This window comes from Vespula vulgaris, chromosome 12 (assembly GCF_905475345.1).
Source record: "Vespula vulgaris chromosome 12, iyVesVulg1.1, whole genome shotgun sequence".
Classification (NCBI taxonomy): domain Eukaryota; kingdom Metazoa; phylum Arthropoda; class Insecta; order Hymenoptera; family Vespidae; genus Vespula; species Vespula vulgaris.
Genome location: NC_066597.1, coordinates 3762774 through 3784126, shown reverse-complemented (window position 1 = coordinate 3784126; position 21353 = coordinate 3762774). Strand labels below are relative to the sequence as shown.

The following is a 21353-nucleotide window of genomic DNA, read 5'->3' as shown; positions in this document are numbered from 1 at the left end:
ATATGTACACATGTTTGTATGTTTGTACGTGCGAAAAATTTCAACAGTTTTTATGCATTTTTGCAATGACGCGAGAAATAATTTTCCATCGGAATCAATCAAATTGTTTTTGGTGTATTTTGATTTATTCGACGATATGACTGTGCCAGTGCATGGAATTATTATTGAGTATTAAAACAAAGAAATTTTGTTTTCCCTTTGTTTATTGTTATGAATATGAGACGTGCACAATGAGATTCCTCGGCATTCAAAGAGTTGATATCAAGATTTATATTTTATATATATATGCATACATACATATTGGATTGGACAATAAATATGTGAATTTTTATATTAAAAAAAAAAGTATTAATCAATGACCAATTCAATATATTATTCATAGATAGAACACAATACGTTATCGATTAGAAATATTCGAACGTCGAATATTTTCCGAAGAAAATTTTCTCGAATTTCTTGAAAGTTTCGGGTGTGAAGGGTACTAAGTTAACGACGATAAGATATATGTGGTAAAAAGGACTATCTAAACGGGGGAAAAGAAGGAAAAGAAGGAAGAAAAGAAAAAAAAAGAAAAAAGTTTTTTCTTCCAAGGCACATCAACTTTTCGTTTCGAAGGAAAGTAAAAATAATCGAAGATAAACTCTATGTAGTCGTTTTTATCGTTATTGATGTTATTGCAAATACATTTTCCCTTTTCTTTTTTACGCTTGAACACGTAAGAAAGAGAGAGAGAGAGAGAGAGAGAGAGAGAGAGAGAGAGAGAGAGAGAAAGAAAAAGAAAAGAATAGAAAAGTAAAATTCCACTTGTCCTTCTCGTTTCTTTGAAAATAACTACGTATGTACTATTCACTACGATATAGTAAAGAACTTTACATATTTCATTTGCATGCGGTTAAACGAGGATGATTTTATCAGTCCAAGGAGAATACCCATGAGAAAGTATCTACCTTGAGAAATTTCCAAGTTTCTAATATTATTTCTATGCACACCGATCGAAACTCTATGCGTTCTCTCGGTTCTTCAAATTTTCCATCGATTCATTTCTCTTTCTTCTTCGAGCTACGATAGTTCCATAGAAATTCAATGTATTCTATCGTAAAGATCTGTTCGCGCGATCTTCGAAAACTAAAACTATATATAAGAATTTTTTTTTTTTTCGAAAAAAAAAAGAAATAAAAAGAGGAAAATTATTTTCAAATCTTCAATGAATCAATCTGCAAACGTCCTTTGTGTATTATTTTCGAAATATTTCTTTCCGTTCTAAAATAGACAAAACATTGTATATATATAAAAAAAAAAAAAAACGAAGAAGAAAGAAAAAAAAGAGATACATAAATACGCGACGTATTAAATTTGTTGAAACACTCACCGATATAATTTATTCTATATAAAATAGATTTTTTTTTTTTTTTTTAAATAGTACATTACTTTCTCTGATTTGATATTTATAATAGAAATAACAACTTTAATTCTTTTCACCCGAGATACAATCTCGTATATTATCATTTAAGATAGTAAAAACTTTGAGAACGTGGAAAGGAACACGGATATAAACAAGGAAATGAGAGAATATAAAAATTTATCATTACTTTCTTGAAAGCTACGTCCTTGATAAAGTTCTATATTCTTTTCTCGATCAAAAAATAAAAAAAGATGTCTCTCTCTTTCTCTTTTTTTCTTATGCAAGTATAAAAGTTAACTAGCCAAGATCGCATAATACTATAGATTTTTTACTTAATGAAAAAGGAAGATATGATCGGATGCATTGGATGGTTAAATTCTTAGTTATGGTTTTGAAATTTTACGAACGTTTCCTCTTCGACATAGTAACTGAAACGATCTTCGAGCCAAGGTCTTTTTAGGTTTATGTCGCTAGAAAACACGTGTTTTCCCTTGCTCGTCTTCTTCTGACGCAAAAAGAGAGAGATAAAGAGAGAAATAGAGGGAGAAAGGATGTTTCATTTTCTCTAAACGCAAAGAGAGAGAGAGAGAACCTGCGGAGTTTTCTATTGGCCTTGCCTTACCTTCGTGAGTTCAAGGATTCAGGTGTATGTGAGTTGTTCTACCATGTTACTAGTTATTACAGGTAAAGAGAGGAAGAGAGGAGAATGGTTTTCTATAGGGGATACTGAAGAGTAATACGGGCCAGGGTCAGATTCTGTACGGGGTCGAATCGAGCTACGTCATTCCAAACCCGACAATCGTTGTTTCTTGTCTGACCTCCTTCATTTCGAATATGTTGTTTCTAAAGCTCATATATATATATATATATATATATATATATATATATGTATGTATGTATGTTTATATATGCGTGAAACGCGTGTATGAATTTACGATGACTTGATAGTATTTTATATGGCGAGTCATTCATAAAATATACACATATTATTTATGATACGAATAATGAAGTTTTTATATGTATGTATATACACAGTGACATTGAGAATTTTTATAATTTTAATAATAAAAATGGTTCGTTCTACTTTTCTTTTTCTTTTCTTCTTCTTTTTCTTTGTTTCTTTTCTTTTCTTTTTTTTTTATCGTCCATTGCGTCTCCTAATCACTTAAGTAATTGTAAATCTAATCACTTAAAAGAGACATTATTATTTATTAGATCGTTAATAAAATATTTATGTATGTATATGATAAAAATTGATTTTTTTTTGTGATTTCGACAATTAGTAACATCTTTTCTTTTTTTATTTTATTTTTTTATTTTTTTTATTATTATTAAATTCATTTAAAACTCGAGAACTTTTTATTAGTTTCAATTTTCTTGAAAAAATGAAATTTCTAATAATCTTTTTTACAATAATATATAACGAAGTACTATATATATATATATATATATATATATATATATATATATATATATACACAGATGTACGTATGTAGTATAAATAAAGAAAATAAGTCTCTTGTTTGAAATTCTGATCGATTTTACACTCTCCCTAAGCGTCGATTAGATCTATAGCTACCATTCGCAACAGGGGAAACGTGACTCGCTTGATAGTCCTGATACTACAAGGAACAATTTATAGTGGCTATGTGCTCAGGGTGATAAATTTCATCCGTTTCCCAATAGTAAGAAAATCCTCGAGGATTTTTATAATTCGTAAAACTGATTCTTCGAGTATTTACAAAAACGATTTAATCGTCGATATAAAAAATTATTATCTCGATATTCTTTCTTTTTTTTTACAATTTTTTTCTTCTTTCTCACGATACTGAATTAATCAATTTTAATTTTCCTTTCAAGGTTTACGAGTAGGTATATTAAAAAAAGAAAATGCGGATATTTAAATTATACAAATAATGTCGATTCTTTGTCACGTACACGTTTGATTTTAATGAACAAAAAATTCATTTCGATAGATTCAATTAAATATATATATATATATATATATATATATATATATATATAGCTATGATTAGTTATTATATTAAATATTATTATAGAATTAAATAAATGGATTATTTACCTGTAAAGGTGTTACAACCTCGTGATGATCAGGTCCCGAATATGGTGGATAAAGTTGGGAGACACACATAACCGCCTCGTTGCAAAATTTTAGGCCCATTACTTCCTCATCCTCTCTACCATAACGAAAAGTCAGCGTTATTTGACCGTATACCTGAAAAAATAATTTTAATCATCTATAATCGAATGTTTTAATTCTCTATCTAACAACAAAATATTACATAATATACTATAGTAAATATTTTTCAAGTTTTAAGTTTATAAGTTTCAAATTGTATAATTTTTTATACCGTACACTAATTGTAACTATATAATTCATAGTTAATAAATATTTTATAATCATAATAAATTTTTCTTTTTCTTTTAAGTATACGAAAAGAAAATATTATACAATCAAATTACTATTACTTTTTTTACACTATAACAAATATAATTCTACTTAACAAAGATTAACTTTTAGATTCATAAGTAATAATAATTAATTTACTAATTATATCTATAATTCAATTCTTTTTTTTCTCTCTCTTTGCGATAAAAAAAAAATATATATATATATATATATTACAGTGTACAGTTATATTTTAAGTTTCAAATTAATTTAATTTTCTTAGGTAAAAGCAATTAATTGTCTGTTCCAACAAAAAATAAAATAAGATATATATATATATATATTTGTGTGCGACTTTATAACTTAGTAGTATAAAAGTTTAACCTAGGTTTCACACAGTAGTATTTGACAAAAATAGTGAGAACATTTCATTTCGTAGAAATAATTAATGATCGAGGAGTGTTGTCAGTAGTATGGGTCACCTTTTACTCCAACATAGAATTCAAATTTTCCCATTTGCAAACCTAACTTTGAACGTTCTCGCGCCTGACGCGAATGACTTCAAAGGGACATCATTTATCATAAATGAAGCAAACACACACATGGATTCTATCTCTTTCTCCCTTTCTCTTTTATATACATACACATACACATACACATACATAGTCATAGACATTCTCTTACAGATATTTCTATTTCCTGAATTATCTGAACAACCAAATAAATAATTGACAAGACTTAAACGAGAAGTTTAATTAACTTTGGTAGACTGATGTCCTATTAGAGAAAGGAAATTCTCACGAAAATTGCTATACGAATGGCTTGTTTTCTCATTTTAAAGAGATGATTCGTTCCAATTTCATTATTTCTTCAAACGTATTACGTGTGCTAATATAGTGTATATATCTATATATATCTATATTTTTCTTTCAAAATTATATCAAATTTAGGCATAAAACTTAAGTAAATTAATTAACTTCTTTCAATACCATATTCAATACGAATACATCAATAGAAAATTATATAGAATATCAAATTTTATTCTATATCATTTCTTTATCATTTCTTAATCAAGAAAAAAGTTATATATAGATATATATCAATATATTCGTCAATGATCAATTTGTGACATAAAAATTCAAATTACTTACTCTCTTTTGTTGAAGATATTCTGGGTCAACCAATAGAACACCTTGTAACTTGTCTATTTTCGCATCGCTAACGATAAGATCTCTACTGGCAAGGTAGAGAGTTAATTTGCTGTTCGGTGAGGACTTCTTGTAAACCCTAAGGAAGAAAATAAAATTAAAAAAAAGAAAATAAGAAGGGTACGATGATAATAGTAATTTGATTATTTCAATTCAAGCGCTATGACGCGTTTAATAAAACTTTTTTTTTATCGTGCATTATCGTGCATCCTAAATTTATGTTAGTTCGTTTCATTTTATTAAAAAAAAAAAAAAAAGATATCGCAATTAGAACATGTTTGTTCTACTTGCGAGATTTTCCGAGGGATTTTCCTATATTTTTTTTTTTTTTCTTTTATTTCTTTCGATTTTAACAGTCAAAGCTTTTTAACGAAGCGTTTTGAAAGAATAAAAGAGACAGAGAGTGAAAGAGAAAGAGAGAGATTTTCTCTTTCTCTCTCTTTTTTTAAGGATCCTTTTTAATCCTTTCAACGATATAAGCAATCTTCCGATGTCAAGTAGATTATTATTCATCATTAGAGGGATTAAAATCTTGAATTTTTCGTTTCAATTCAATAATACTAAAATATTAAAAATTTCGTTTTTGTTAATTTATCCATTTCTACGAACTTTCGAATCAGATTATTCGTTATACGACGACACGTTGACCAATCAAACAACTTCAATGATTTATTTTCTATAAAAGATTTTGATCGTTTTTTTCTAATTCGTTCCATCGAATTCATCTTCATTTTCAAGATAACACGAAAAGAGCAATGTGATGATACTACGTATGATTTCTGATTACGTTATCATCGCAAAAAATAAAGAGAGAGAGGGATAGATAGAGATAATACAATTTTACGTTCCACCTACGCTTCGTTTGAAACGTACGAGATTAAAATGTAATTATCGATACTTTTCCAAAAAAAACACGGTTGGCTTGCTGATAACGATAAGAGAAATTAAACATACACACACATATATTTATATCTTATTTTCGTTTTCCTTCTTCTCTTTTTTTTTTGTTTTTCAGAAAAATCGAAAGTTAATCTCTATTTATGATAATCGTTGTATATAATACGAAAAATTTTCTATAAGACACGATTTATCCTAAATGTAAAATGGGATAAGCTAAATATAGTGAGAAAGAGAGACAACCCTTACGAAATCGTGGCTTACCAACGAGGTTTAATTAAACTCTCAACGAACTTCCTAACGGTATGGACTAACGCATTACTTTGACAATATAACTCTACTGCTTTTGAATTAAAACCAACGATACCAGAATATTGACACTCTCGTCACATTTTTCTTACATTCCTTTTTTTATTTTTCTCTCATTTCATTAAATTCTTCAGAATTTTATGCAACTCAAAAATAAAAAGATAGACAGATAGATAGAGAGAGAAATTATTATAGAATTTATTATATAATTTTTATAAACGTAAACTACTGAAAAAAATGATACATTTATATTAATAAAATATTATATAAATAAGATATAATTTCGTCTACATATATAATATTTATAAATAAATCCAATTTAAATATAAATGTATGTATATATTTAATATCATGAAAATATTATACTCCATTAATCTGATATCTCTAGACATATATATATATATATATATATATATATATATATATATATATATGTATATATATATATAATTATATAAATTTCTATAGATATAAATAACAGTTATATATTTTTCTATAAAAATTTTATATACATATAATGCACGTGTACGTGTGCGTGTGTGTTTGACAAATACTATAAATGATATTTTTTTGTTATTTTCTCGCACCATCTGTGTATCAAAAAGAAATCACTCGGTTTAGATTAACGAAGCTTATCGTTGGTACAGAAAATACACCATATGTGAAAATATTCCGATAGGTCATTTTATATATCTCTGTTACTAGTTTAAATACACGCCTTTAGACTTTCATAACGCTCTATCTCTTTTTACGTTCTACGTTAACTACATTTGATCGTACCATTTTCGATCGATTTAAAAAAGAACAGGTAAAATAAAATGATGCCTGAAACAAAAAAAGATGGCAGTCCTACGTAGTTCGTTCGTGCTATTCCATTTTCCTGGTTTATTCTAACTGACGCGTATCGATCAAAAAATAATTAATAAATAAAAAGAAATTTTTTTATCGGAATATCAAATATAATAGAAAATAAATGGACCAGAAGTTTTTAAATGATTTGGAAAATCAATTATTCTTTTACGAGACATTTTAGATTAATTTTTTATTCAATCGAATCCTATAGCACGTAGTTTTACGTAGTCAAACGAAAAAAGAAATTAGCCTTAATAATCTCGACAAATAGTAATTGATTTTTAAAATCACCTAGAAACTTATAGTCCATTCTATTATTAAATCTATTATATAATATACCATGATAAAATCATATACTTTAACTTTCATCTTTTATTATTTTTAATTTTACACTATAATTAACTATTCTATATCGAATTAAATAATTTAATAAACAATAAATAAATTATTGTTTATTTTTATTTATAAAAATAAGTGAACAGAACTTTTCGATAGAACGAATTATTCTTGAAATAAATGATTATTATATAAAATAATCTATTTATATAGAAATGTTGTTAAATAATTATGTTACGTAGAAAATGATTATTATAAGTGTACTCTTATAATTTATAACAAATAAAAAGATATTAATTGAAAGAATTTGCTCACCTCTGACTGCTAAAAGTCGAACCAGACATATCTGAACTCGATTCGAATCTGTTAAAAAGAAAACAAATAAATCATTATATTCTGCTTTCTTGTAGATTTTAATTATAATTGTTCTTCATCTGATTACACCGACACCAGATCGCATTTAATCTAACAAAAGGTAATACGCTTCGATAGATCTCCAACAAGCATAATCTCTCACGTTTCATTCAATTATACGTGCCTCGTTCGAATGCTTCAGGACAATTATCTCAACAGCACATAATATCATATAATTAAAGACGAAATGTTTTGTGTTTCGTGAGAATAAATCGTTACAATTCTTTATTATCTTTTTGTTACGTCGATCATAAATATAGTTAATAAATATCTTATAGTTAACGTAATCGATTTTTTATTGTTTTAATAAAAAACAATTGACCAAGTCTCAAGAACAATTTCTAAATACATTATATAATTAAATTCATTAAAATAAGATGAATTTAGTTCAATTCGATTTAAGAATTTATTTATAAAAATTGTTTATAACAAATCGTTAATTAATTATTAAAAATTTGTTGGAAAAAAAATTTGATTCTAGTCTCTACGACTATTAGTTTAAAAAGTGTATTCATGTAAATAATAGACATAGCTATTAATAATGTAGAAAAAAATTATTTTTTCAATAAAAAATATAATTTGTTTATAACAATTATTTATTAATTTATGTCAATTTATAGATTAGGATATCTAAATTTCCTTTGTGACAATATAAGATGAATTTAGTTCGTAAGAATTTCTTTATACAAATTGTTTATAACAAATTATTTATTAATTATTAACAATAAATTGTAAAAATAGAGAAAATTTTGTCCTTAAAAATGGTATTTCATTCAAGTCTCTACGACTTTTAGTTTTGGAAATATGCCGATATAATGAAAGACGTGGCTATTAATAATTTAAAAAAAAAATTAATTTTTCAGTAAAAAAAAGTAATTTGTTTATAATAATTATTTATTAATTAATATAATTTTTTAAATCGGACGAAATCTGAATTTCTTTTTCGTCAAAATAAAATGATTTTATTTTGTAAGAATTTATTTATAAAAAATTGTTTATAACAAATTATTAATTATTAACAATACTCTGTAAAAATAGAGGAAATTCTGCCCTTTAAAATGATATTTCATTCAAGTCTCTACGACTTTTAGTTTCGGAGATATTTCCATTGAAATGAAAAATATTTACGTTGACCTACTAACCTATATAATTTCATTCAAATTAGCTCGATGACACACTGACCTACATAAATTCCGAGAATTTACGAGGCCTTACTACTACTACTACTACTGTACTACGAACAGCTGTAGTATACGAATTATGAATGAAAATTTTCGAAAACGATATCTTCGAAACGAAACATCGTACAGAGTTGAAATAAACACCATTTTTAAGTGTAATTTATTCTTTATTTATTTAAATAATGCAATAATATTGTTATAATAAAATCGATTTTGTTAATAATTAAAAAAATTGAATTTTTTCTTTTAATTGAATTTTCCGAACGAAAAGTCGTAGAGACTTGAAACAAACGCCGTTTTCAAATGTAATTTATTCTTCATTTATTTAAATAATGCAATAATATTATTATAATAAAATCGATTTTGTTAATAATTTTTTAAATTGCACTCTTTCTTTTCTCTCGTAAAAAAAGCTTAACTATAATGAAACCATTAAAATTTTCATTGTAATTACGTAAATTTTATTTTGTTTGTTTAAAAATAAAAAATAGAAAGTCTATTAATAATAAAATATAAGAAATCTTACGAAATTGAATGATCGAAATTTTATAAGATTTCTCTTTCGTGATTTACTTATTACTATTCTTACTATATCTTAATCAAATTTCTCTACGTAGTTTTTAAACAAATATTTCAATAAAAATATCTCTTAAACAAATGATTTTTCACGAACATTTTTTAACGAAGTTCCTCCATAGTTCTAAGAAAATCAAAGATATTCAAACGATCAAAATTATTATCCTACCATATATATATGCACATACACGCGCACACACACATTTTCTGTATAAAAATTATAAATGTTTTTAATGAATTCTATACATATTTATATTTAAATAATATATATATATAAACGTTTATTTTTTTTTTCTATCAAACTTTAAATAGAATGTTACCTTAATAAAAATCTATATCATTCATATAAATCCAATGAGAAATGTTCAGACAAAAGAGAAAAAAGATAAAGAATTGGAAATCGGAGGATTAATGTCTACATAAAAAAGAGATTATTAAATGATCAGCGAAATGGTTTTTATAGAGGGATCATGTACTTGAAATTCATCTTCAATATCGAAACAAAAAGTAGGAACAAAAAATAATTGAAATAATCTCTCTCTCTCCCCCTCTCTCTCTCTCTCTCTCTCTCTCTCTGTCTTTCCCATCTTTATTTCCCCTTTTATGATTTATTTTGATCCATAAATCCAGCCAATGCAATTTGTCATAATAAAATGACGACAGTGTTGGCTCACGAAAAATATGAGAAAACTTCGCAGGAAATTTCTTGAATGATGTAACTGTTTGAATTTCATTGTATATAAAAAAAAATACAATCGTTTTATTTATGTCGTTTCATGTACAACATTTTTTCTAATGTTGTCGGAATTAAATGTATCGAGTAAGAAAATTTTGTTGTATATAAAAGAGAAAGAGAAAAAAAGAGAGAGAGAGAGAGAGAAAAGAGTTTAGATATATCCATATGTACAAGTACATACATATGTACATGTCTATAGCTTTACACAATTGTATACATATCGTTTCATGCACGACACTATTTTTAATGTTCTGAAAATGAAATGTATCGAGTGAAAGGATTTATAAAACGTATAAAAAATTTTTTAAATGTTTAGAAAGTGTTCTACACGTGTGTATGAGTATTTACGTAATTTAAATAATGCTCTATTGTACCATCTTCTACAATAATTTTCTACGATAAATATGAAAAGGAAAAAAAAAAAAAAGAAAAGAAAAGTCTCCTTACGTAAACCATTCTTAAAAAACATTTCGTCGTTGAATCCTAGAATTCTACGATCTAATTCAATTGATTACATTGAAAGAATGTGATTGACGTTTAAAATGAATTATCTTCTTATCTCTATATTTTTACATTGTCGAAGAGAAAAGAAAATAGAAAGAAAAAAGAGAGAAGGAAATAAAAAAGAAAAAAAGAAAAGACATTATTAGGTCGGGGAAAAAAGCTCGTTTAAAGAGGTACGATGAGAAACAACGTAGCTTGGATATAAAATCGAAGTCGCTGTCGTAACTTCTTAAGAAAAGAATATGCGAGTTGTTATATATATGAAGAGAGAGAAAAAGAGAGAAAGAAAGAAAGAAAGAAAGAGAGAGAGAGAGAAAGAGAGAGGGAGAAAAAGAGAAAGAGAGAGAGGTATGGGAGAGAGGGTAATAGAAAAAAGAAAAAAGAAAAAAATCGACAAAGACTCACCCCCTTGATACACCTACACCTGTGCTACACATATTACTTCGATCGTAAATGTAGGAATGTATAAATATGTAAAGTAGAAGAAGACGAAGGGGAATATCAAAGTATATTATATACATATATATACATACATGCGTGTATGTGTATATATATATATATATATATATACAGTTCGTATTATATCTTCCTATTTGCTCGATATACATACATACATATAAAGGTTTAGGCGCGTCGTCTAACATGTAAACGTTATCCTACCCAACGGAGACATTTGATGAAAATTTCATTTTCTTCTTCCTTCCTTCTTACCATACGTTCAATGTCATCCCTATAACGAGACTAATGAAATTCGTTGAAAATTTACGTTTCATTTGTACGAAGAAGAGTAATAGTAATTTGATAAGAATAACGAAAGGACGACCTAACTTATTTGATGTCAGTATCGAACAACGAGTTTTAAACCTCGACCCTTATCTACCTTTAGATAAGACATTTCAACGAAAGAGAAAGAGAGATAGAAAGATCGGTTCGATATAGAAAGCTGATTTCCGTCTGTTTATCTTGCGAATGACAGCTAACGTACGAATGTTCTTCGTTATCGTTGTAGTAGTGTAGTAGTAGCAATAGTAGTGGTAATAGTAATGGTAGTAGTAAGTAGTAGTATTTGTATTCGTGATGCTTCAAGCCCACTCATGGTATGTCACGATGATCGATTCTCACTCGCAAATATTACCCTCGAGTGCGTTCTTCCACCGTTTTCTGTCGATTTAAACTTCAGCCAAATGTCTCATCGTTCTTTTTCTTTCTTTCTTGGGGTTTTTTCTTCTTTTTTCTTTTTTTTTTCTCCTTTTCATTTTCTTCTTATTGTTGAAAAACGACGTTGATGTTTTTTTTTAACACGTATTTTTTTCTTTTCTCTCTCTTTTTTTTTAAGAAAAAAAAAATCCTTTCTCGGGATCGTGTGTTATATCATGTATCGAATAAAAGCATATTGTACGAGTTGAAAGGGTACCCTGTAACATATGACCTTTTATGATCTTTCTCTCTCTCTCTCTCTCTCTCTCTCTCTCTCTCTCTCTATCTCTCTTTCTCTTTTTCTCTTTCTCTCACGCATACACACACGCACCCTTTTTTAAAGTCAGTTATCGAAGGTACATATATCTATCATAAAAATCGATGTGTTAATCGAAGCTACTTCTAACATTCCTATGTGAATTTCTTCGAATTACTAATTACCTATTAGTTCGGTCATTAGAATTCTTCAGGTGTTAATTAATTAGTCCAGTGTAATTAAACGATCTGTTCGGTCTGGCAGCTGCTTCAGGATTTAGTTAGTGTGAACACGACGTCAATAGAACGATCCAATATTCTATTCTATTCTAGAGAGGGGGAAGAGAGAGAGAGAGAGAGAAAGGAAAAATGTGTATGTCAATCTTTTGAAGTGTTAAATTTTGTAATATATATCTATACATATATATACATACATATGTGTATACATACATATAATATACATATATATATAGATATATATACATAATACCTATTATATACGTGTATATATATATATATATATATATATATATATATATATATATATATATATATATATATATATGGTTAAATACGTAGTTGAATGTCGTGTCTTTCGGACAAAGCAGTTTCAAAGATGGTTGAAGGTCATCCATCAATCGTATCAGTAAGAGAGACGAGCGCATCGATTTACCCAAATTGAACAATCAGCTTTTCCTCTCTCTCTCTCTCTCTCTCTTTAGCTTTTGGCAAACGATGACCTTTCTGAGACCTTCTCATTTCTGTTCTATATCTGTGTATGATATTTGAGAATTTCCAGACTTACTGTTATGATTTAATCAATCTTATTTATTCACTCATACTTACACATAGATTGATTATGATTATAACAATATTTTTAATATATATACTTTAATTCGTTAATGTGTGATATCGTTGAAACATTATTTTCAAAAATATTATTCAAGTTGTAAAGTAAATATTGAAATTAAAAAGAAAATAATAGTAATAATAATCTACAAAGATTGTCGTAATTTCATTTTACTTTATTTTGCTTTATTTAATTTAATTTTTCTTTCTTTCTTTCTTGTTTTTTTTCTTTTTTCTTTTTTTTGGACGAGATTTCATGATAAAAAATAAATCCTATTATATGAATAAAGGTTATTAAGTAACATTAATTTTGCAATTGCAAATGCATTCAAAGAGTGCAGTATTATTTTTATGTATTATAAAATGATATACATTATTTTTTCTTCGTTTATTAAATATATGAAACGGTAAAGGTTTTTAATTAAAAACATCGTATCGATTAATCGGATTGCATAATATTATATTATCGGTATATTCGTTATTCCTTCCTAATATATATTAATATATTCAAAATTTCTTTTATTTGATTTATTATTTTTCTTTAGGTAAAGAGTTCTTAATCTGCGATCTAATTAGTCGAATTAATTAAGTATCTTATGTGTAGGTATGATAAACGAAAGTAATCTAAGGAATAGGGTGAGAGAGAGAGAGAGAAACAAAGAAATTAAAACTCATTTACTATTAAATGTACTGTGTGTACTTATGTATGTACACACATATATGTATGTAATTAAGTATATAGTATACTTACATAAGTACTCTCTCTCTTTCTCTCTCTTTCTCTCTTTCTCTCTGTTTCTATTTCTCTGCAAATTCTCGAGTTTCCCTCGAGAAATATTATGGTTAATTTAATAGAAAATTAATGTTATCTCGTATCCCTTTCCCTAACGATATCCAGATTTTCATGTTACCTTGTAAATGAAGATTTACTAATTTTCCACGGATTCTTAATGTGTATTGCAAGATAAATTAGAACGTACGTTTGAAAACAATCTCTGATCAATGTTGGAAGGAAAAAAAAAGAAAAATAAATAAAACGAAATTGCATATCTGATAATCAAGAAATGTATGTATGTGTAAGTTATAAGATTAGAATATTGGATAATCTCATCTGTCATCTCGATCGACTCTCTTTGCTTCTTTCCAAATGGTTCTCGTCGAAATTTCTTATGAAACTTCCACGTAGATATTTCCAATCGAGAAAATGGCTTTTCTCGATCTTGTTACATTGATCTTAAAAGCACGATAAGAAGGTACTATTTCTTCTCGAGAAATTCGTTCTCTTGTGATCTTCTTTTATGTGATCTTCTTATCACTATATTCTTTTATATGATATTGTATGTGATGGATTTAACACATAAATATTTTTTTGATTACACACACACATATTATATATCGCTCGAAGAACTAAGAAACAACTAAAACGAAAAAAGAACGTAATAATTTGCTCCTCGATTTGCTTGACAAAAAATTTTTATCAATTCGTCATTTTCATTCGATATGAGAGATCCTAAACGAAGACCAAAAGATGCTATGTAATTTTAAACATCAATTACTCCTTTCTAAAACCTTTTAGGCTGATTTTCGTTTAAAATTGTAAAACTAAAAGACTCGCTTGTAAAACTACTGGCTTGAAAAATCTCGGGAAATAATTTGATTGATATTTAAGATCGTCTAAAAACTTTTGGGCCACTCTATACTTACACATATTTAACGTTAATGAATTTAATATAGATATCTATATATTTATATATTCATATATACATATCACATATTATTATGTAAAATAACAATGCGAATGAGTAAATGTGTTTATCAATAATAACGAGTTTCAAATAGCATAGAAACAAATAACCCATCAATTAATTGATTAGCTTTAGACGTCAATTTGTTACAGATTACATTAAACCAGAACAAATTCATTGTTAATTAGAATGTACTTAATTAATCGATCCATAGTATACACATTTTGTACTTTATAAAGTGTAGCTCCATTTTATAACAATCTTCTTCTTCTTCTTCTTCTTTTCTTCGTCGTCGTCTCATCCTTTTTTCAATGAAAACGATTAAAGAGATACTAACTTACTAACTATTTTCATCGATATCTCAGCTCGTTATTTTCGAAACGGAGATTCCGAACTCCTACGTAATATTTTACCGATGATCTTACGTAACGAAGAAAAATACAAGTAGGTACCTTGAGACTGACCGAGAAGAGAAGAAACATTATTCTCTTCTCGTTTCGTAAGATATTTTACGCATTACTGACTATTTTCAAAAGAAAGAAAGAGAAAGAGAAAGAGAACAAATAGACGATTAAACAAAGAAAGGAGAAGAAAAATATAAAGAATAAATAAATACAAAAAAGAATAAATAGAAAATAGAAAAAAAAATAGATAGAAAAAAGAGAGAGTGAAAGGATCGATAAAGAGTAACGAGATAGCAGCGATATTTTTTATGACGATTTCCGATTACATTGCCACTCTTCTCTACTAGTCATTCTCTCTCTCTCTCTCTCTCTCTCTCTCCCCCTCCCCCCCTGTTTTCCTTTTTTCTCCTCTTTCAACACCGTTTGCTTTAACGTTTCATGATAAATTGCACTCGACAAAAATGGCTACGATTACTACTACTACTATTACTACTAAGCTCGTAAATTGTTCGACGAAGAGACAGGAATAGATAGAAAAAAAAGAAAATAGGAGAAAGAAAGAGGATGAAAGAAAGAGAGAGAAAGAGAAAGGAAGAAGAGAAAAAAACATTTTCAATACGAATGATTCTCCATCGTGATATCCTCTTTTCGATTTTATCTATGAATTAAGGAACGGAGAGAGGAGAGAGAGAGGAAGAGGAAGAAAATTAAAAAATAAAGAGATAATAGAAAAAAGATTGGCTATCGAACTTACCTATCAACCTGCTGTATATCCGTCGTCGTAGTCGTTGTCGTTATCGTCGTTGTCATCGAATAATGTTGCGAATGAGTCTGTTGCTGCTGCTGCTGCTGCTGTTGTTGTTGTTGTTGTTGCTCTTTGTGTATTCTCTGGTCTTGTTTCTCACATGTTGCAACGAATATTTCATCCTCCTGGCGAAATTCTGACGTTCCACGTTTCTTCTGCATTTGACAGCGTTTCTCTTTGATCTCAGTCGTGAGTTCAGTCTACCAATAAAATCATAGAAAATAATGAAATAAAAGTGAACGTATAAATTATATATCGTTATTCTTGTTTTTCTTCGTCGTCGTCGTCGTCGTCGTCGTCGTCGTCATCGTCATTATTATTATTATTATTATTATCGTTGTTATTATTTTTGTCGTTATCGTTATTTTTCAAAGCGATGTTTTAAATTTTAATTCTCCATGAAAATTCAATTAAAAATGTAATATCGAATTTTTACTCGCAGATTATTTTTTGTTCTTTCTTCCTACCTACCTTTCTTTCTTTCTTTCTTTCTTTCTTTCTTTCTTTCTTTTCTTTCTTTTTTCTCTTTTGATTGTAAATTTTGTTTTAATTAAATTTGATTCGACTGATTTTAATTAAAATAAAATATTTGGAAATTATATGTCGAGAGAAGAGGAGTCGTAAGCAAAGCTTAGACTTTTATCGTTAAATCACGAGATGATTTACCACCGATGTTCATTACGTTATGTTCTGGTTAAGACTAACTCGCCGAAAGAAAACAGAAGGGAATAACGATACGTACTGTTCTTCATAGAAAAAGTAAAAACATTGAAATCACGTGACTATCTTTGTTTCACGTTCTACGAAATATTTTCAAATAGATTATTTCCATAATAGATCAAGGTCTTCGTATTAGATCGAAGAATACAAAAATAATAAGTTTACGTCGAGTCTCGAAAAAAATATTGGAAACAAGTTTTTCTTATATCTTCTTATTAAGAAATTTAAATCCTTGTAACGAGTAGCGAATACATATTTATTTAAATATTATCCAATAGATAATCCCTATAAAACGAATTAATGTACGTCATTCTATTAAATATAAGAAAATGAAGATAATAAACTTATCCCGCTTAAAAAAGAGAAAAAGAAGAAGAAGAAGAAGAAGAGGAAAAAAGGAAAAGAAAAAAAAAATATAGGTTAAATAAAAAATCCTTGAGGAACAAGTTCTTTCATGGGATCTAAATCCTTCTTTCTAACTTTATGTTAAAACAGACTTGGTTGTTACGAGTAAAGTTAAAAAAAAAAAAAAAAAGAAAATAAAAAAGAAAAAGAAATGAAAAAGAACGAAAAAATATACCGGCATGACATTTTTACAAGATAGAAGTTTCTTTTTTTTTTTTCTTTCTTTAACTAAAGAATATCTAATAATATTATTATATGAATCATTCATGAAAAATATATTAGGCATGTATACGTAATAGATTGAAATAACATCGTACCTTGGTTGAATGTAATTGGACATCCACGTTATGGGGAACTTCGCCAATTTTCACTTGCACTCGACAGTTCCCGTTCTTAGCCATTTTCTCACTTCTTGGTCCACTTTAAATCACGGAAGTTCGATTAGAGAATGAGAGGAGGATAGAGAAATAGAAAGAGATAGACAGACAGACAGACAGAGAAAAAGAGAGAGAGAGAGAGATAACACTTAACTTTTCTCGTGATTTCTCTTTAGCAGACAAAAAATAAAAAAAAAAAAAAAGAACGAAAAAGAAAAAAGAAAAGTAAGAACTTTCCAACTCCTTACTTTTTCTTTGTACTCTTTTTTTTTGGATCCTCAACTTTGATCACTACCGAGAGATTTTTACGAGTCACTAAAATCTGTAACGATCGTATCTCTAATTCTTTACTTGCATTATCTTGTCCGATCAACGCTTTTATTATTCCACTTATTTTTTTCTACTATTACTACTATTTCTGGTACACTTTCAAAGATGTTCATAGACTGTTCAAAGATAATTTTGTAAAACGATGTAGAGATTCATACGAAATATAACACGAGATAAGAACTTTCAAGAATTCCGATTGGCCGTTTATGTAGTTTCTTGATTCTTCAATGAAGTTCTCCGGAGAACTTTTAGTTATCCTCTACTTGAAAACATTATTGCAATACTTGACCAAAAGTATCTTTTCAATTTTAACATCCCTCGAATTTATCTCCATGCGACGATCTTCTTATTTATATATTTGCAACGTTATTAAATGATAAGAAATGAGAAATATGGATGACAAAATTTATCGATCGTAAAATTATCATATAAAGGGATAAAGAGTAGATAGATAGATAGAGATAAATATTTGCGGTGTCTCTAATTTCTTTGTTCTTTACTGAGAGATTTTGTTTTTAGATTAACGATTATCTGTTTTCTTCTCATTAAAATTCTTTCTTCAATTTTCTATCGATATTAAATTTTTTTTAAAGACAATTGGATCAGCCTCGAAATAATTCTTTTTATGTATGAATTTCAAATGTTTATGAAACAATTGAAATTGATCCTAAAACTATATCTTTATAATTAATAATTAACAAAGAAAAATATATAATTAATACAGACTCGATGTGGCTGATCCTCCAACTAATCCTTTCATTAATAAATTTCAAATATGTATAAAGAAGTAAAAATCCAACGTGAAATATTATCTTATTGATATTTAATGATTAACAAAAATTATAAATAACATATAATGCAATTGATTCGGATTCTAATAATAAGCTGTAAATACTTGAAATGATCGTTTCATGAATGAATTTATGTTTATAAAAAAAATTGGAATTATTTTTGAAGTGTTATCTATTTAATAATTAATACAAAGTGTTAATTATATTCTATACTTTGCGCACGTGTGTGTATGTGTGTGTATTTATGTATATTTGAATCAAACTCTGAGCTAATCCTAGAAATGATCTTTTTATAAATAAATTTCAAATGTTATCTTGATATTTAATAATTGAATTAAAAAGAAAGAAGAAGAAAAAAAGTCAGTTTGAAATTTCTAATAACTTTTACTTTCGATAAATCGATATGTGCAAGCTGTAGTTTGGAATTAACTTCTTTTTAACAACGATAAAAAGAGAAAGAAAAAACGGAAGACAGAAAGGGAGAACTTTTCTCTTTGTTAAAGTATTTTTTCTTTTTATTCTCTCTCTCTCTCTCTCTCTCTCTCTCTCTGTCTTTTCTTTTTTCTCTTTCTACTATTTCCCACCACATTAAATTCTTTCTTGTGGAATATCGATTTTTAATCCTTTTACACTGGACGTATACCTTTTGAAAAGTATAGTATAGCAAAAGAACTTGGAAACTCGAAACAATATGGACTTGTTGGTCTGGTGACGCACGAAAAAAGGAAGAAAAAAGTTATGCGTGTCTGGAGACATATATACTTTGCTTTTTCAAACTTTATCCTTCTTTCATCTTTCTTCTTATTACAACATCAACATTTTTCAAACTTTCAGTTGAAATCTATTAACTAAACTTTTAAAAAAGTTCAAACACGCGAATGTTCTATTAAAAAGTAGCGCGAGATACGATTGGAGAACGAAAATCAATAAAAAAGAATAAAATAAATAAATAAATAAATAAATATATGTATATATATATATATATATATATATATATATATAAATTTACATATAAAGATGAAAAGAAAAAAAGTTTTACTCCCTTCTTTTTTTTTTGTTTTAATTTAAAAAAGAGAAAGTAGAGTTAAAAATTTCCAACTGCAATATCGTAATATTTCTCTATCTTCTTTTTCCATCGTTAAAGCTATAATTATATTTATCTCGCGAGAAAAAGAGAATGAGAGAAAGAAAGAGAGAGAGAAAAAAAGAGAGAGAGAAAGAGAAAGTTGTTAAAAGGACTCGTTTACGATAGGAAGTCATTAGATGTTTTGAAAAACGTTGCTGAGCGAATAGGTAATTCGATTTCCGGAGGATATAAGAGTCCTTTGAGCGAGAGAAAGAGAGTAAGTAGTACGAGTCAGTTAAAGCCAGACTTAAGGTACAGCCAAGAGACTATCTGACCTGTTCGATTATTATCTTCTTTCTCTCTTTCTCTTTTTTTTCTCTCTCTCTCTCTCTCTCTCTTTCTCTCCTTCCTTTCTTTTTCTTTCTATTTCTCTCTTTCATCTTTAACAAGACAAATTCAAATTGTTCAATCGATTGATCATTGTCTTCTATTAAATTTTCTTTTAATGAAGCCACTGATAGAAATTGTCAGTGGATAAGTAAATTACAGAAAATACCATAAAGAAAATACCTTTCAAAAGATTTTCTTCGCTTGTTATAGAAACTCTATTAATTCATTTTCAGTGAAATTAGTTACAAAGCATAATGTTCTATCTAAGTAAGTGTACAGTGTGTGCACGTTAATCGTCTTTCTCTTTTTCTTTTTGTTCTTTCACGACTACTACTATACTATTTCGACGTTGAACGTATCTATTTTCGTTCACTCAACGAGATAAAATAGAACGACGAGCTCTTATTATTCCAAACTTTCGAAGATAAATGCGTAACAAATACTCACTCATATGTTTGTATATACATTGATTGTTTACTTTCGTTTAGAACGTCATTTTGTGGTGGTTGGTAATCTTGCCAAGAGATATAGCTTTCTTGGCTTTTTGCTTACTTTGAATAATTTCGACGGATTTAATGGTCGATTTATTTATTTCTTTTTTTTTTTTTTATTGTGCTATGTTAGTAAAATAAAGAGAAAAGGGAATAAAAAGAAATAAAAAAGAAATATTCGTTTAGAAGATAATTTAAATGGTAATTTAGCGAAGGGACGTCGTTCTATTTCTCTTTTCCTTTCTTTTTCCTTACTGTTTTTCTTTTATTACTTTAAATAATACGAGAGATTAATTTTTCTTCAATTGCTCATTAAGAAATAAAAGAAATCAAGTTTAAACAATTATTTGAGGATGGGATTTTCTGTTACTTTTTTCTTTTTCTTTTTTTCTCTCTCTAATGAGTAGACACATAGTTCGAACAATTTGACAGATTTAATCATCGATTTATTTTATTATATTAATAAAAAAAGAAATAAAATCTAATTAAAAATTAAAAAATCTAATAACGATAATAATGTTCTAATATAAAGATCTAATAAAAAATATTTTTTTATTCTAAGTACATCCAATGGTTTAATTTTTTCAATTAAATCGATTTCTTTTATTATATTCATAAAAAATGTATGTGTGTGTGTGCGTAAATTATCAAATTTTCTTTTTCTTTTTTTCTTTCTCCTTTCAAATACTTTAACATGAATGAT

The 21353-nt window shown here is 27.5% G+C and overlaps 2 protein-coding genes across 3 annotated transcripts in view; one reads left to right on the top strand and one right to left on the bottom strand.

Annotated features, from left to right (window-relative positions):
- The window catches only part of LOC127068273 (14 kDa phosphohistidine phosphatase-like), a 46409-nt gene that overhangs the window by 12727 nt on the left and 12329 nt on the right, over nucleotides 1-21353 (top strand). The gene's annotated exons all lie outside the window — the stretch shown is intronic.
- LOC127068245 (phosrestin-2-like) overlaps nucleotides 1-21353 on the bottom strand; it is a 43763-nt gene that overhangs the window by 11954 nt on the left and 10456 nt on the right. For both annotated transcript variants that reach the window (XM_051004164.1, XM_051004163.1), the window contains exons 2-6: nucleotides 17523-17625; nucleotides 16030-16280; nucleotides 7730-7777; nucleotides 4964-5099; nucleotides 3486-3638 (exon numbers count right to left, since the gene is read on the bottom strand). In XM_051004164.1, the coding sequence (XP_050860121.1) occupies nucleotides 3486-3638; nucleotides 4964-5099; nucleotides 7730-7777; nucleotides 16030-16280; nucleotides 17523-17606 (672 nt within the window). In that variant the 5' untranslated portion in view covers nucleotides 17607-17625. The remainder of the gene's footprint in view (nucleotides 1-3485; nucleotides 3639-4963; nucleotides 5100-7729; nucleotides 7778-16029; nucleotides 16281-17522; nucleotides 17626-21353) is intronic.